Source organism: Dipteris shenzhenensis, chromosome 19, assembly GCF_047967505.1.
Source record: "Dipteris shenzhenensis isolate YYH24624 ecotype China chromosome 19, Dip_SZ_1.0, whole genome shotgun sequence".
Lineage (NCBI taxonomy): Eukaryota > Viridiplantae > Streptophyta > Polypodiopsida > Gleicheniales > Dipteridaceae > Dipteris > Dipteris shenzhenensis.
In genome coordinates, this window is record NC_141614.1 from 39,957,386 (window position 1) to 39,972,975 (window position 15,590).

General features: G+C 43.5%; 1 protein-coding gene across 1 annotated transcript in view; it reads left to right on the plus strand.

Annotated features, from left to right (window-relative positions):
* The window catches only part of LOC147890459 (uncharacterized), a 217,565-nt gene that overhangs the window by 192,519 nt on the left and 9,456 nt on the right, over positions 1-15,590 (plus strand). The window contains exons 15-17 of the mRNA XM_087390295.1: positions 15,037-15,116; positions 15,226-15,313; positions 15,460-15,570. Coding sequence (XP_087246421.1) covers positions 15,037-15,116; positions 15,226-15,313; positions 15,460-15,570 — 279 coding nt within the window. The remainder of the gene's footprint in view (positions 1-15,036; positions 15,117-15,225; positions 15,314-15,459; positions 15,571-15,590) is intronic.

A 15,590-nucleotide genomic window follows, 5' to 3' on the forward strand; every position in this document is an offset into this window, starting at 1 on the left:
TAAAAGAAACAAAATAGGAATGACGAGGTTTCTGTAAAGCCAGTGGAGACTGAAAAATTGTCGACCAGTGAATGCTTTCAGCTCGCAAAGAATTACCCAGCAAAGACTGTCGACCATTCCATTCCAGATGAGAGAGGACGTGCTTCCAATCAAGAAGCAAACTGGAGACCAAAGGGCAGCCAGGCAAAGTGCCATCGATGCGACCAAATAAGAAATCCCTGTAATTGATTTTCCAGTGACCAAAGGCAGAAATATTGATATGTGTAGCTAGAGATCTAATCATAAGAGCCCAAGGCTGATCACCTTGCAGAAAATGCAGCAACATTTTTCCCTTGTGAGCAAGGATGTGCACGTGAATATTCATGATGTTCAAACCACCATGCATCTTAGGAGAACAAAGCTGATGCACTGAAAGCAGTCTGATACTTTTTCTGCCATGTTTGGAACGCCAAAAGATTTCCATAGTCGCAGACATGAAAGAATCAAGATCTGCCTTGGTGGTGAACATGCTTAAAGGCAAGTAAAATTAAATATATGCCATAAGGATGGACTCTACTATCTGAAGCTGAACATGCAAAAGCCAGGTTGCCAATGTCCAATATTCTAGCTTTTTTCGAGGCTTGACCATCACCCAACTAGTTTGTTGACAACGAGTGAGACCCCACCCCAAAGGGTAACCAAGATGACGAACAATCTGAGTGGGTGGAATGATTTCCCGGGGCCACAAAAGACTATGCCAGTCTTTAGAATGCAATGGGAGTAGCTTGGACTTTTGAAAATTTACATGAAGACCAGCTGCCAAACCATAAACAGAGAGAGCCTGCATCAAAGCAGAAAGATCATTCTGCATATTCTTCGGGGTAAAGAAAGAATCATCAGCATAGGCTTGAGCAACCATGTTGTGATTTGCATCCAATTCCAAACCATGGAGGGAGCGTGTAGCCACGAGATGATCAATTTATAGCAGCATAGGATGGGTAGCAATGGCATACAATAAAGCACTAAGGGGACATTCCTGACGGACCGAACAATGAAGAGTCCACTCATCAGAGAGATCTCCAGAAAGAAAGTAAGCTGCATTACTGTCCCTGTAAAGCCAGTAAATAATCTGCTGCATTTTTGTTCCAAACCCCAAAGCTCGCATTGTTTGCGAGATGAATTCCCATTGAACTGTATCAAAGGCTTTTGCAATATCCATCTGTACGAGCAGAACATCCCGATGTGTGTATTTGGCATATTCAATCCCAATATAAGCATTGGCAATATTATCTATGATATGCCTACGGGGAACGAAGCCATATTGCGAAGGATGCAGCCCATCATGCAAATAACCTTTAATATGATCAACAACCATTTTGGCTATGATCTTGTAAATAATTGGCATGAGCGTTATTGGTCTCCAATCCGTGATCAAATCACATAACTACTTTTTTGGAAGGAGCTTGACAAGTCCTTTTTTCCATGACACAGGCATTCGCTGATTTTCCCAGGCTGAATTAACCATTTGCAGCAAAGTCTGCTTGAGGATATCCCAGAAAGCAAGAAAAATTTCCATAGTGAGACCATCCCATTTGGGAGATTTCCATCTGCCACAAGGTTTAACAGCATCTGACAATTCTCTTTCATTGAAAGGAATTTCCTATTCCAAAGCATGAGCATCAGAGAGGATGGGATGGACATGCTGCAAAAGAAGTTGGCAGGCAGACACAACCTGAGGAGAAAGAATGTCCACATGCCCAAAATAAGATGCACACAAAAAGCAGCAAGCTCTGAGCGAGATGAGGACCAAGAATCGTGAGGCATCCGGATCCGACAAATATTGGCAGCTTGTCTTTTGTAATGCAAACTTTTAAAGAATTGCTTGGAAGAGCAACCTTTATCCCAAAAAGCCCTTTGCCTAGATCAGGTCTCCTATTTAGCAAGCTTTCTTCGATCATTCGATTGGAGACAAAATTTAGCGTGACATAATAGCATGCTTTCTTTTGAAGACAAAGGCCGAAGATGACTGAGGTCTGTCAAACTCTGGCAAGTGTATTTGGCATGCTTCATGGTCTCCCCTGTGGCCTGCATGTAAGATTTACCATAATCCCGAATAACAGCTTGCATTCTTGCAACAAAAGCCTCCCATGCATAATCCAGATCAATGTGCATCTGATGAGAAAGAGGCTGAATGGCATCAGAAACCATGGCTTTAAAATCAGCATGGTCAAGGTAACCATTATTTATCAACAAAAGGCGTCTGCAAGCCAATTTGTCATCTGGAAAGTCATGCAAAGAGAGCCTCAGCCAAAGAGGAGCATGATCAGAGTATACGAAAGCATGGTCTATCCAGAGATGACAAGTGAAGGCATCAGAATGCTGCGGATCAACCCGATACCATCTCTCGAAGCGTGCTTGATATGAAGATTGAGAATTATGCTGAAAGGTATAGCCTGGAAGCATGGGCTGCAATTCCTTCCAGAGATCAACGAGAGACAACTGAAGCAACATGTGAGTGTGGCCTAAGGTATTATCTCGCGGTTGTGGGGCATTATTGAAATCACCACAGATAAAAGCATAATGGGATATTTATGCATGGCATCCCAAACCAAAGCTCGATTCCCAGAAGATTGAGGAGCATATACAAATTCAAAGATGTCGCCTTGAACGAGACATTGTATGATCATTTATTGACCATGGTGATCATTAAAGGCCACAATAGAATGAAGATCATGCTTAACCAAAAAAGCTACCCCAAAGAAAGAGTGCTCTCGAGCATAAAAAATGTCATAACCAGCAAAATGTCTAGATTTTCCAGCATACGTATGCTGATTATGCTCTTGCAAAGCCACTATATCAGGTTGCAATCGGTGTATATACAGCCAGACCAGTTTCTATTTTTGAGCATCACACAAACCAAGCAAGTCCAAAGCAGAAGAGGGACTGTCTCCCTAGGATTTGAATGAGATGGGCAAGCCAGGGAAAGAGAGTGGTTTAATGCATGAGATGAGGTGGCCAGCAAATGTGGGAGTTCTGCATGGATGTGCAAGCTGGCTACGTGATCAGGTGAAACGCTCAAAGGAAGTGGGGAGCTGCCATGTTACGTGGTGGAAGATTGCTAGAGTTTCCAAAAGGGTGATGGATCCGTGGCTGTCTCAAGGAGGGGGTTGGCATGCAAATGGGGGAGAGGCTAACATCGTAGAAGAGGAGAAGTGCGATGGGAGAAGGAAGGAGTGGTTGCAAAGAGACGCAGTTCAGCGTGACGTGCTGGTCTTCTTCAACAATGGTGTTCTAAGGGAACTTGACTCATCGTGAGGGTAATGAAAGGCCAGTTGCTGATTGTGATTCGTTCTAAGGGAACTGAACGACTTCTTTGCGATATGTTCTTGCTGTTGTGATGATTTGTTGATTTGATCGTGGTATATTTCCTGAGAAGAAGGCTTGAGTGACAGGCTAGTTCACAACAATGGTTTCATGATCAAAGGCAAAATGTTCTTACTGTTGAATTGAAAGGTGCTCCTACGTCATTCTCTGATTGACTCTAACTTCCTGATAGTAAGAGAAATAGAGTGTTGTCGTCCACTCAGAGGTGCGGTCCTAGCACGTCTCTTGGTCGTAGCTCTGTATTTGACCAGGGATACTATTACCCCTTGGTCGGTCTCTGACTCTAAACAAGGAGGGAATGTCTCCAAGTGTGATCTGTGTGTCGACCCTCTGTCTGAGCTGTCGGGTCACAGGCTCCGGGTGACTGTCATGTCGAGGCCTCGTCTCGTGTGGGTCCATGTGATCTAGCTGAAAGAACTCCATGATAGAGCTCTGAGAGGGATCAACCGAGGAAGAAGTCTGCTCCTGTCTCTGTGCTGGGAGTATCCTCTCGTGGTGTCCAAGTGCCTCATGAATGAAACCTGCCAAACACCGCTGGTTTGGGTAGGAGAGGAAACGGCGGGCTAAAATCCCATAACTATCCTTAAAGAGGCAGTGGAAACGCCCTTGGATCTCATAGTACACAGGACACCTGAAGATGAAATGCTCCTCTGTCTCAACCTCCTGCATGTCATACAGTGTGCATATGCGCCTCTCGATGCGAAGTCTGTGTGAAGAGACCTAGAACTGCTCAATAGAGATCCTCAGCGAGTGGGGTAGGTGAATCTGCATGTATCCTGGTGGGTCAATGAAACCCTCCGCTGTGATATGTAAGAAGTGATCTCTGTAGAAGCTAAGCTTCATTGGGAGTTCACTCGGTCCCAACCAGGTCCGAAATGTGTGTAGCTGTAGAAGATCCTCATGGATAACCTGGTTGACCTCGTGTGATAGGAGGGGACAAAATGGAGCATCTATGCTGTACTGGAAGGGAGGTAATCTATCCATGTGGAGCCCCAGTCGCTCAAACCATCTCTCTGTACGTGCATACCAGCACCTCTGGTCTCCTCTTGTTGCAAGTGCCATAGAAGAGGATAGAGCTATTCGTGGTAGGCTGCTATGCCCCGAGGTGTAATCCCCATATTCCCTAACTCGGTACAGATACGTGATCACCTAAAATGCAGCATCTAGCTGTAAAGGGGGTGACCCAAACTCACCCTGAATGATCTAGTGAGGAACGGATGGCTTACCACGAATCATCCGTGATAACATGAGAACTTTTAGCCACTCCACACGGGCCCACTCTGTATCTGACAAGTCTGGCCCCCAACATGGGCTGCCGTACATCCCCGCTGGGCGAACCAAGGAGTCAAAAAGCAACCCCTTGGTGCGTGGATCCTGAAAGTGCAAACAGAAGCATTGTCTCTCTAGTCTGGCTAGTGAAGCATACCCTCTGCTCAAGCGTGCCTGCATCGTGGGTCTCATAGTGAAGCTGGGTCCGGAAAAGATAATCCCAAGATAAGTGTATGATGAAACTATCTCAACAGGTGACGCCTCAAATGTGAATTGCTCCTGATGCATGATCGCTCGAGATGTATTGAAGATCATGACCTTGGTTTTACCCAGGTTGACCTTCAAATCATGAGACTCACAAAAGGACTGTAGTGCATCTAGGTGTCTCTCCCTCTGCTGAGGAAGACAAGAGAGCCACATCATCTGCATAGAGCAATATCTGGATCAACATGCCCGCAAGAGAGCAACCTACACCCCCCTATGTCTGCATCACTGTCTTAAGCTCGTCAATGTAGAGGCAAAACAAGGCAACAAAGGACACCCTTGTTTGACCCCAATGGTGCTCATGATCTCATTTGTCCACCCGGATCCTACCCGAACTTTGGCTGAAACTCTCTCGTAAAGTGCCATGATAGCCCAAATGATCTCCTGGTAATAACCCAAGTCCTATAGGCACCGTATGAGGCGGGCTCTCGGAACCGTGTCAAATGCCTTGCAGAAATCCACAAAGCAACAATAAACCCTCTGCTTCCGTGACCTCGCCTCCTCGACGATACATTTGAGCGTGAGAATGTGGTCCATGGTTCCATAATCATGCCGGAATCCAGCTTGTTCTGTTGCTCTAAGTCCTCGACACTCTGCAAGTCTGCTAACCTCAGAGTCAAGTAATGCATAAATCTTGGGCATGACATGTCCAATCATAATGGTCCTGTAGTTCTCCGGGCTCATGGGATCCCCTGCCTTGTGGATGGGTGAGATAGTGTTAATGGTCCAAGTGTGTGGAAACCCCAAATAAACAGCTTCATTAAAAAGCTTTGCTAAGATCGGGGCTAGGAGGTTAATACCATATGCAATGAACTCAGTGCATAACCCCTCACGATCCTTCGCTCGGCCATTATGAAGTTTCATTACCGCATCCTTTACCCCTCCTCTAGTGAAGAGGCTGCAAGATGTGGGGCTAGGCATGTGTAAGAGATTAGGGACTGACTGATTTGGGATGTCATAAAGTGTGCGTGCATAATCAGTCCAGATCTGAGTGTCAGTGAGTGGCGGAGGGGACCATCCTTCTAGAAATCTCTGCCAGAATTCCTTAGAGTCGTTACTAAACAAAATGTTCAGTAGCTCCTCCTCGTTCTGACGAACGAAGTCTAGTTTCTTCCTCCCTACCAATCTACGGTATTCGCGTAGTGTATTTGGTTTGCTTGGAAGACTGTTTTTGGTTTCGAATCTAAGTTGACGGTGTAAAGCCTTATACTCATCATTGTACCAACTATTACGGGGTACGGTTCTAGGGGGTGGTGGGCGGGTGGAGCGGGTACTGTGGGGGAAAGCGTGAATGGCAGCCTCGTGTAGTGAGCGGCTGACAAGGGCAACACAATCCTCTAAAAGGGGTATGAAGTCAATATAAGCGAGAAGTATGTAAAGACGGCCAGAGTAAGAAGGTGAGTGATCCTGATCAAAGCATATATCGTGGTAGGTGGAGTAAGAACTGAGTGGGGTGGAAGGTGCTATGCGAAGGGGGGTGGAGATGCTAAAGAAAAGGTATGTATGATCAGCCCCTCGGGAGAGAGGTGCTATAGTGAAGTCAGTAATGCGACATGTGAAGACAGGGGATCCCATGATGTAATCAACAACACTGGAGGCCCCCCCATGTGGAAAGCATGAGGCGGGCCATCTGTCAAGACCATTATAGATAATGAGATCATGTATCTTGCCGAGGTCTAATAGGGCTTACCCATAAGATGAGAATGGACCTCGCCTGTCAACCGAAACCCGTAGCATACCTACCTCCTCAAGGTCAATATTTGGCAGTAGAGAGGAATCATCTCTGAAGTCAAGAAGTGGTACCTGACGGGTCCTTGTCCTCGTGTTGAAGTCCCCCACTAGGAGGACTTCTCCGTGGCTAGAGAAGTCAACGATGGACTGATAAAGAGCAGCAAATGGGGATGTCTCATCATCACCTCGGATATCTTTGGCAAAGTGGGAGGTCTCAGGGGGGAAGTAGCAAACTGCGACAAACAGATCCCGGCTGTCCATGTGTCGGATCCGGATCCAAAGAAATCTAGAATGTGCCTCTGCTCTACTAAAATGGTCCCTAGTAGTGTGGATCTGAAAAGGACTGCAACTCCACCTGAACCTCGAACTCCTCCTGTACCCCTCGTCTTATCTCTATAGGTGAAGGTACCGGACTTCCAAAAAACTTTTTCGGTGGGTCCCGATGCTATTGGGGCTCTACTTTTAGAGCAACGAGAGGGCTCAAGGTATATGAGGGCAGTTTATTATGCAAACCAGGTAGAAAGTGAGGCTGAAAGAGAATTCACAGCAGCTCAGTTGATTCCGGCCAGCTTGGTTTATGCTTGTAGAAGGTTTCGTTCCTATCTGTTGCCTCAAACTTTTATGGTTCTCACTAATTCTTCTTTACTTCCTCATTTGTTGAATAGCAACCACCTTTCAAGAAGCATGATTAAGTGGGTTACTGAACTTCAGGAGTTTTCATTTACTTTTCTTGTTGAAGACTCTACCAGGGCTACGCTGGCTGATTTGCTCACTTACAAAGAAAGTTCGATTCTGGTGAAGGAAGTTGAGGAGCATACTGCAAAGGAGGAAGAACAGCCATTAGATAATGCATATACCCTGTTTTTTTATGGGTCTTTTAAGAAGAGCTTGAATAAAGCCTCAAGAGGTGTTATTGTTTATGATCCAGATGGGAGGCAGATTCAAAAATTGGGTATTCAGCTTAAAGCATGCAGTAATAATGAAGCTGAATATGCAGCATTATATGAAGGCTTGAAGGTATGTATTAGTATGGGAATCTTGGGATTCTGGAAGACAAAGCATTTGCATTTAACGAGTTGGCTGAATGTCATTAGGAAGCAGTTGACACAGCTTTAGGCCTGGAGCTTGCACCATGTAGAGAGGAGTCTAAATTTGGAGGCTCATAATGCTGCCCAAGAGTTGGCTGAGCCACATATATAAGCAGTGACAGTACAGGAACCTCTTTATAGGGGTAGAGAATTCTTGGCTTTGGTGGAAAAGTTTTTGTTGTCTGGAAAAGTTTCTAAAGAAGTTCCCAAACAAAAGAGATATAGGTTCGTGAAGACAAGTCAGCCTTATTGTTTGATTGGTGATGTTTTATTCATGAAGGGAGCTGACCTGACACTCAGAAGAGTACCTTGGCGTGAGGAGATCCAACATATACCAGAAGCCAATCATGAAGGCATCTGTGGTGGTCATTTTGCATTTAAGATCATGTTAAGGAAGATTTTGACAGAAGGCTATGTTTGGCCTTCCTTACAAAGAGATATAAGACATTGGTGTATGTCTTGTTTTCAGTGTCAACAAATGGGAAAGAGGATCTTGCATCCAGAACTAAGAAATGTAGTGATTGCTTTTTAATATTTTTGAGAAGTGGGGAATCGATGCTGTTGGTCCACTACCAATGACTGCAAGAGGGAACTGTTACCTACTCACAGCTGTTGATTATTTGTCTCGATGGGCTGAAGCAAAAGCAGTACGAGCAGTAAATGCAAAATCAGTTTGCAAGTTTGTGTATGAGGATATCTGTTGTCGTTATGGCATGCCCTTAGAATTGGTGTCTGACAGAGGACCTGGCTTTAGGAGTGAATTAGTGGATTTGCTTTGTGATAAACTGAAAATCAAGCACCGATATGCTACTTCTTATTACCCCCAATGTAATGCTATGAATGAGCATTTTAATGGGGAAGTTTCAAATGTCATGGCTAAGATGATGAGGACTAATGAGAAGAGTTGGGATCTGGCTTTACCTTCAACTTTGTGGGCATACAGGATTGCAGTAAAAGAGGGAACTCAGTTTTCACCTTTTCATTTAATTTATGGAAAGGAAGCACTATTGCCACTAGAGGTAGAGATTCCAGCTCTCCAGATGCTGATGAAGATGGAAGAAAAGCCAAGTACAGCTTATCAGAATTGATTGCTTGACATGCAGGAATCTCAGTTGGATAGGCAGAAAGCTGTAGAACACTATGCGATGGCTCAGGAGAAAAAGCAGCAAAAGGTAAATCTGAAATACAAGGATAAAAAGATCAAGGAAGGGGATTTAGTTCTGCGTTATGATAGTAAACTGGACTTCACATTCAAGACAAGGTTTGTGACCAAGTGGGAAGGACCGTACCGTGTGTTGAAGAGGTACTCCAATGGCTCGTATCAGCTTGAAGACTTGGATGGCAAGATGCATAAGAATCGGGTTAATGGTTTAAGATTGAAGAAATATGTTGTCAGGATCATGCAAGTAAGCACGTGTGGACCAGTGGTGATGGTAACAGACAAAACAAAAAGTCTTATGGATGAAAATGTTTCATTTGAATTGAAGCACATGTTCGACTCCGAGCTGCAAGACATGAATGTCTGCAGTCTTGGGTGTGGGCAAATATTATAGGTCAAAAAAATGTAGTAAGCTCTTAAGTGGTGCAAGAAGATGGCAAGCAGAAATGAAGGCAAGATTGTGTTGATGGAATGGAGAGTAGATGATAGAAATATGCAAATACCCAACTATGTACAAGGATCTCTTAGGACCTCCATGAAGGAGCACGTTGATACGTCAAAAAATGTAGTAAGCTCTTGTGCACTATACATAATAAAAGGTAGGCACATAGATATGCACTTTTATGTTTTGGTCTGGGTTATGGGATACCAGAGACTACTTCTGGAACTATGATGAATGGTTGTATATATTTCAAGATAAATAAAAAATGTTTTTTTTTTTCATGGGCACATGGAAAATGATGAGAAGCAGTGTGGGTAGACCCATATCCAGAGCATTTGTGGTATCCAATGTGTGACGGAGTTTTTTGTGTGTGACTTGATAAATGTTCTTTTATTACCTTGTGTCTTGGGTTTCCTTTGTTATGAGTGGTTTCCATTTGTTGGGGCTCATATGAGATACCCGTGTGTGAAGGATGGGTTCATTATATGTGATAGATTGTGGGTAAGTGTTGGCTTGAAGGGAATGTGCATTAAATGTGAATGTGGGGCATTTTTTGCCTTGGTGTATGTTTTTTGGGAAAGGGAAAGAGAGTGGTTTAATGCATGAGATGAGGTGGCCAGCAAATGTGGGAGTTTTGCATGGATGTGCAAGCTAGCTACGTGATCAGGTGAAACGCTCAAAGGAAGTGGGGAGCTGCCATGTTACGTGGTGGAAGATTGCTAGAGTTTCCAAAAGGGTGATGAATCCGTGGCTGTCTCAAGGAGGGGGTTGGCATCCAAATGGGGGAGAGCCTAACATCGTAGAAGAGAAGTGCGATGGGAGAAGGAAGGAGTGTGGTTGCAAAGAAATGCAGTTCAGCGTGACGTGCTGGTCTTCTTCAACGATGGTGTTCTAAGGGAACTGGACTCATCGTGAGGGTAATGAAAGGCCAATTGTTGATTGTGATTCGTTCTAAGGGAATTGAACGACTTCTTTGCGATACGTTCTTGTTGTTGTGATCATTTGCTGATTTGATCGTGTGATATTTCCTGAGAAGAAGGCTTGAGTGACGGGCTAGTTCACAACAATGGTTTCACGATCGAAAAATGTTCTTGCTATTGAATTGGAAGGTGCTCCTACGTCATTCTCTGATTGACTTTGACTTCTTGATAGTAAGAGAGAAGAACGACTTGCTACTGGTGTCTTTCCTCTGTTAGTGTGGCATGAGAACGATCAGTATGCCAAATGATTGATCGAATTGTATTGAGTCAAGAGTTTATTAAGTTGCTGGCTGAATTATTAGATTTGAGAGTTCATTTGAGATTCTCCTTGGCTGCTCTTCTAAAGTGACTGGATGGTGATAAGGCAAAGGCAGTTTAATACAGGCGAGGAATAGAATTATTTATTTTTGGGTTTTTATCCTGTGTACAAGATGGCTCATGAATTTCCCAGATTTTATGGGTTGCTCAATGAAGATCCTGAGAGGTTCATTGAGAGTATGGAGTTTATTGCTTTAATCAAAGACAGAAATGCTCCTGAAGTGCTTTTGCAGTTTCTTTCCTTTTGATTGATGGGAGAGGCTCAAAATTGGTTGCAAGAGTTCCAAGCTGGTTGCCAAGATGAGCAAAGGGTTCATAGAAATCCGAGTTATGCTGAGGTGAGGGCTGCCTTTTTGGCATGGCTCGCATGTCTGCATGATGCTAATGGGTTGTGGAGAGAGCTGTGTGCTTTGCAGCAGAACTCACACCAGTTAGTGGATGAATACTCGGGAAGGTCTACCATCTTGTGGAATAGATGGCAAACTGCTTTGCTACCAGAGGTGCCTCCTTGGGTGATAAAGAAGGACAGGTTCATAACTGGACTGAAATCTGAAATTCGAATTAAGGTGGAATGTAAGGAGTTGCCCACTTTTGAGGATGCTCTGAGAGTAGCCAGGGAAAAGGAAAGGAAACAAAAGAGATTGATACAGCTTAGTAGTGAGCTTCCTATGGTGCAGGCTAATCCTACTGCTACATTTTTTTTGCCGGATGAGCCATTTAAGTTAGAACCCAAAAAGGAAGAATCCATGGAGGAAGAGATTCATGAAATGTCAGAACTTATGAAGAATCTTTCTTTGAATTTGATGAGTGGTAGGGGAAGAGGTAGGGCTCCAGCAGGGAGGGGTATAGGTGGATTGCCTTTACCTGGTGGTTCAGCTCTGTGGCAAGCGGGAAGAGGACAAGGGGTTTATGCTCCCAATGTTCAATGTTTTAAGTGTGGAGTTATGGGTCATTATAGCTCACAATGTGATAACCCACCTCGAGAGGGGGAAGATATTTATCCATTGCCACCAGGGCTGAATAACAGGAGTGATGATCATAGTGTGGAGGTGAAGGAAGCAGGTCAATTGAGTGGTAATGGTAAATTCACTACTGAAGAAAAGGGCAAAGGAAAGCTTGTGAGTTTACTTGGAATAGAGGAGGATGATGCAGGTGTTATGCCTGCAGGGAAAAGAACCCGTGAAGAAGAAGCCAATCCGAGTGCAAGGCAGGAAGAGCATGCTGAAGAGGTGGTCACTTATCAAAGGAAGAAGAGCAGAAGAGCTAAGAATCGCAGAAGAAAATACAAGCTGTTTGATTATCCTATTGGAAGAGAACAAGGAGAATATGATCTTGTGGGAGATCTCTCCAGGAGAAAGCCTGATATTGAGGCATATATTGATGGGGGAGCCCAAATATGTGTGATGACTCAGGCATGTGCTGAGAAATTAGGATTGAAGATCTCTTATCCTTCAAGGTTTCGGATTCGGATGGCTAACCACGCCAAAGTCAAAACCTTGGGGATTGTGGCTGAATTGGATGTTGAGGCTTTTAAAGTGCATTGCAAGATGGATTTTCATGTGATGCCAGCTGGTTTAGGGGCTTATCCTCTTATTCTTGGAAGACCTTGGTTACACAGGGTGGGGGCAATTCAAGATTGGAAAAATGGGGTGATTACTGTTCATGCTCTTTCAGGAAAGAGAATGAGATTTGATATGGTTAGTAGGGCAGAAATTTCTGATCCAGAAAAAGGGGAGGAACAGGGCACTGAAAGTGATTCCAGTAGTGAAGAAGAAAGCAGCTTTACATCAGGAAGTGATGATGTTGATGTGGCTTTTATTGGTGAAGTAGAAAATCTGCAGATAAAACATAATGAGATACCTGAAAGCAGTGAAGAAGGGGAGGACAGAGGTGAAGTAATGGAGAAGTTCATGCAGCCCAACAATTCTCAAGAATCAATGCAAGAAAAGGTAGAGCAGACTTTAAACCCTGATCTTACTGCAGAGGAGAAAAAGGAGTATTGTGCTATGCTCAGCAAATATCCAAATTTGTTCATTACTTCATATGAACAGATAAGATGATTCAAAGGTAAGCCATTAAGGATTCACCTTAAGGAGAATGCAAGGCCAATATTTCAAAAGATGAGAAGAGTTAGTCCTGAGCAGACAGAAGTCCTAAGGCTGGAAATAATTAAGTTGTTGAGGGCTGATATCATCTATCCTGTAGAGTTCTCTGATTGGGCCAGTCCTGTGGTGATAGTACCCAAAAAGAATGGCAAGTGGAGGGCGTGTGTGGACTTCAAGCCCTTGAATGCAGTAACGAAGAGAAATCATTATCCCTTGCCTCATTTAGATGATATACTTGATAGGGTGGCTGGAAATGAGATGTATAGTTTATGTGATGGCTACTCGGGCTATTTTCAGATTGGTATTGCACCGGAGGATCAGGAGAAGACCACATTTATCACTCCATGGGGCTGTTTTAAATATAGAAGGATGTGTCTTGGCCTTTCAAACGCTCCCTCCCATTATCGAGAAAATTCGGATGCGGTGTTGGCACCGTTCCTGGATAAATTTTATAAAGTTTTTATTGATGATATATGTGTGTACAGTAAGCGTAGAGAGCATTGTGAAAAGCTGGACCAAGTACTTCAAAAGCTGGATGATAGTGGAGGGCAGCTCAATCCAGATAAGTGTTATCTGGCAAGGACAAGAATGAAAGTGTTGGGACATATTGTTTTTGAGCAGGGGATTGAACCTGACCCAAGTAAAATCAAGGCGTTGATTATGCTTGATGCTCCCGCAAACACTAAAATAGTTACACACATTTTTGCAAAAGGTGAAATACTTGTCTCGTTTTGTTCATATGTTATCTTAGGTGTTGTATCCTCTTCAACAGGTGGTGAAGCATGAGCTATTGAAATGGACTTGTGAATGTGAAGAAAGAAAGAAAATTTATTAAAGTCTTCGGAAGACCGATGGGTCTATGAGACTGTGAAAATCTTGATACAGCAAGCTGTGGTAGTGGAGCTACTAAATGAGCATCCATACCAATGCAAAATGCAAAAATGCAGAATGGTAGTACTAAGTCCTAATTACAACATAGTCATGTCGATGGTCGACTATATATCAATCTCATCAATATCATCATCATCATCGGCAGCAGCAAGATATCAGGATGGATGAGGCAGTGAAGGCATGAAGTCGGCAATAGAGTGTTGTCGGCCACGCAGAGATGCGGTCCTGGCACGTCTCTTGGTCGTAGCTCTGCATTTGACCAGGGATACTGTGACCCCCATCAGTCAGGCTCCGACTCTAAACAAGGAGGGATGTCTCCAAGTGTGATCTGTGTGTCGACCCTCTGTCTGAGCTATCGGGTCACATGCTCTGGGTCACGATCATGTCGAGGCCTCGTCTTGTGGGGGTCCATGTGATCTAGCTGAAAGAACTCCGTGATAGAGCTCTGAGAGGGATCAACCGAGGAAGAAGTCTGCTCCTGTCTGCATGCTCGGAGTATCCTCTCACGGTGTCTAAGTGCCTCATGAATGAAACCTGCCAAACACCACTGGTCTGGGTAGGAGAGGAAACAGGCCAAAATCCCATAACTATCCTCTTTTGTTTTATCAACGTCTACACGCTTTGTTCTTATAAGGGACTTCCTAGTGCCTCCTCTATGAAAAGGAGTGGTTCATACAAAGAGTAGTAACTTGACTTCTCTACCTTATCTGGAACTCTGCTCATCTTATGTATTTATGTATTTGCTTGAAGTCCATGTTTTTCCTGAAACTGTCTCATTTTCTCTTTACCTATTTTCCTCTTTTAGTTTCTTGTTACAACTTCCCTGACTACAAATAAACCATTTCACTAAGCATTACAAGATGTACACAACACATTTTCACGCGTGCATTCACGTATACTTTTACTTGATTTTTCATAACATTCATGGTCGACTCCAGGGGATAAGTTTAAGATGGCATGTGTGTCTTGATTATTATGTCCACTGCTCATCTTGTTGTATATGTCAAGCCATGTGTGGACCCTAGCTCCATCAACACTACCCCATGTGTTATGAGCAATCCCTTTTTGTCGTGAGAGCACAGTCGATGCCCATGTCTTTTGGTTGTATGTTGGGTAGCATGATATTATTCTGTGTGAATATTTTTCATTAAGCAAAATACATATGGTTATAAATGCATATTTATGGGAATAGATAAAGCAAATTGAATTCACAAGGAAACATGCCATACTCATTGAAAGTAGACAACATTGCAAAATAAAAAGGCATAATCTCATGACAAGATCCTTGTGATAACATTGAATTCTTGAAAGTAGACAACATTGCAAAATAAAAAGGCATAATCTCATGACAAGATCCTTGTGATAAGATACACAATGTCCTCTTTCATGGTTCTTTTACATCTTACATTTAATAAATTTAATCCAGGTAATGGAGACTGCCCATGATGTAGGTTTGAAATCCACTGCTACCATCATGTTTGGTCACGTTGATGGTCCTCAACACTGGTAAGGTTTACTGCATGTTAATGTTAGGCTGTAAAATCTCAAAAAAGATGACATGAAACATAAGACTGATGATCTGTCGTTTTGTGGGCCTTTGGAGGGACTGATGTAGGGCTAAACATTTGCTTCATGTGAGAGATCTACAAAAGAGAACAGGAGGATTTACAGAGTTTGTACCGCTTCCACTTGTGCATATGGAGGTGTATTCTGTCATGACCTATGTCTCTTTTGATTGAAAAGAGAACCTACAAATATTGAATCTATATTCAATTTCTCGTTGAAAGAGCTGAAGAGCTATTATGCTAGAGTTATTGTTCAATTGGCTGAATGAATGTTATTTGTACAGGCCCCAATATTCTTACAAGGAAGGTCTAGGAAAGGACCCACAAGACGGGAGTGTATACTCATGCATGCCATTTCTCGTCTTGTGCTGCATCCTTATATCACAAACATTCAGGTTTGTAATTTGGACCTGGA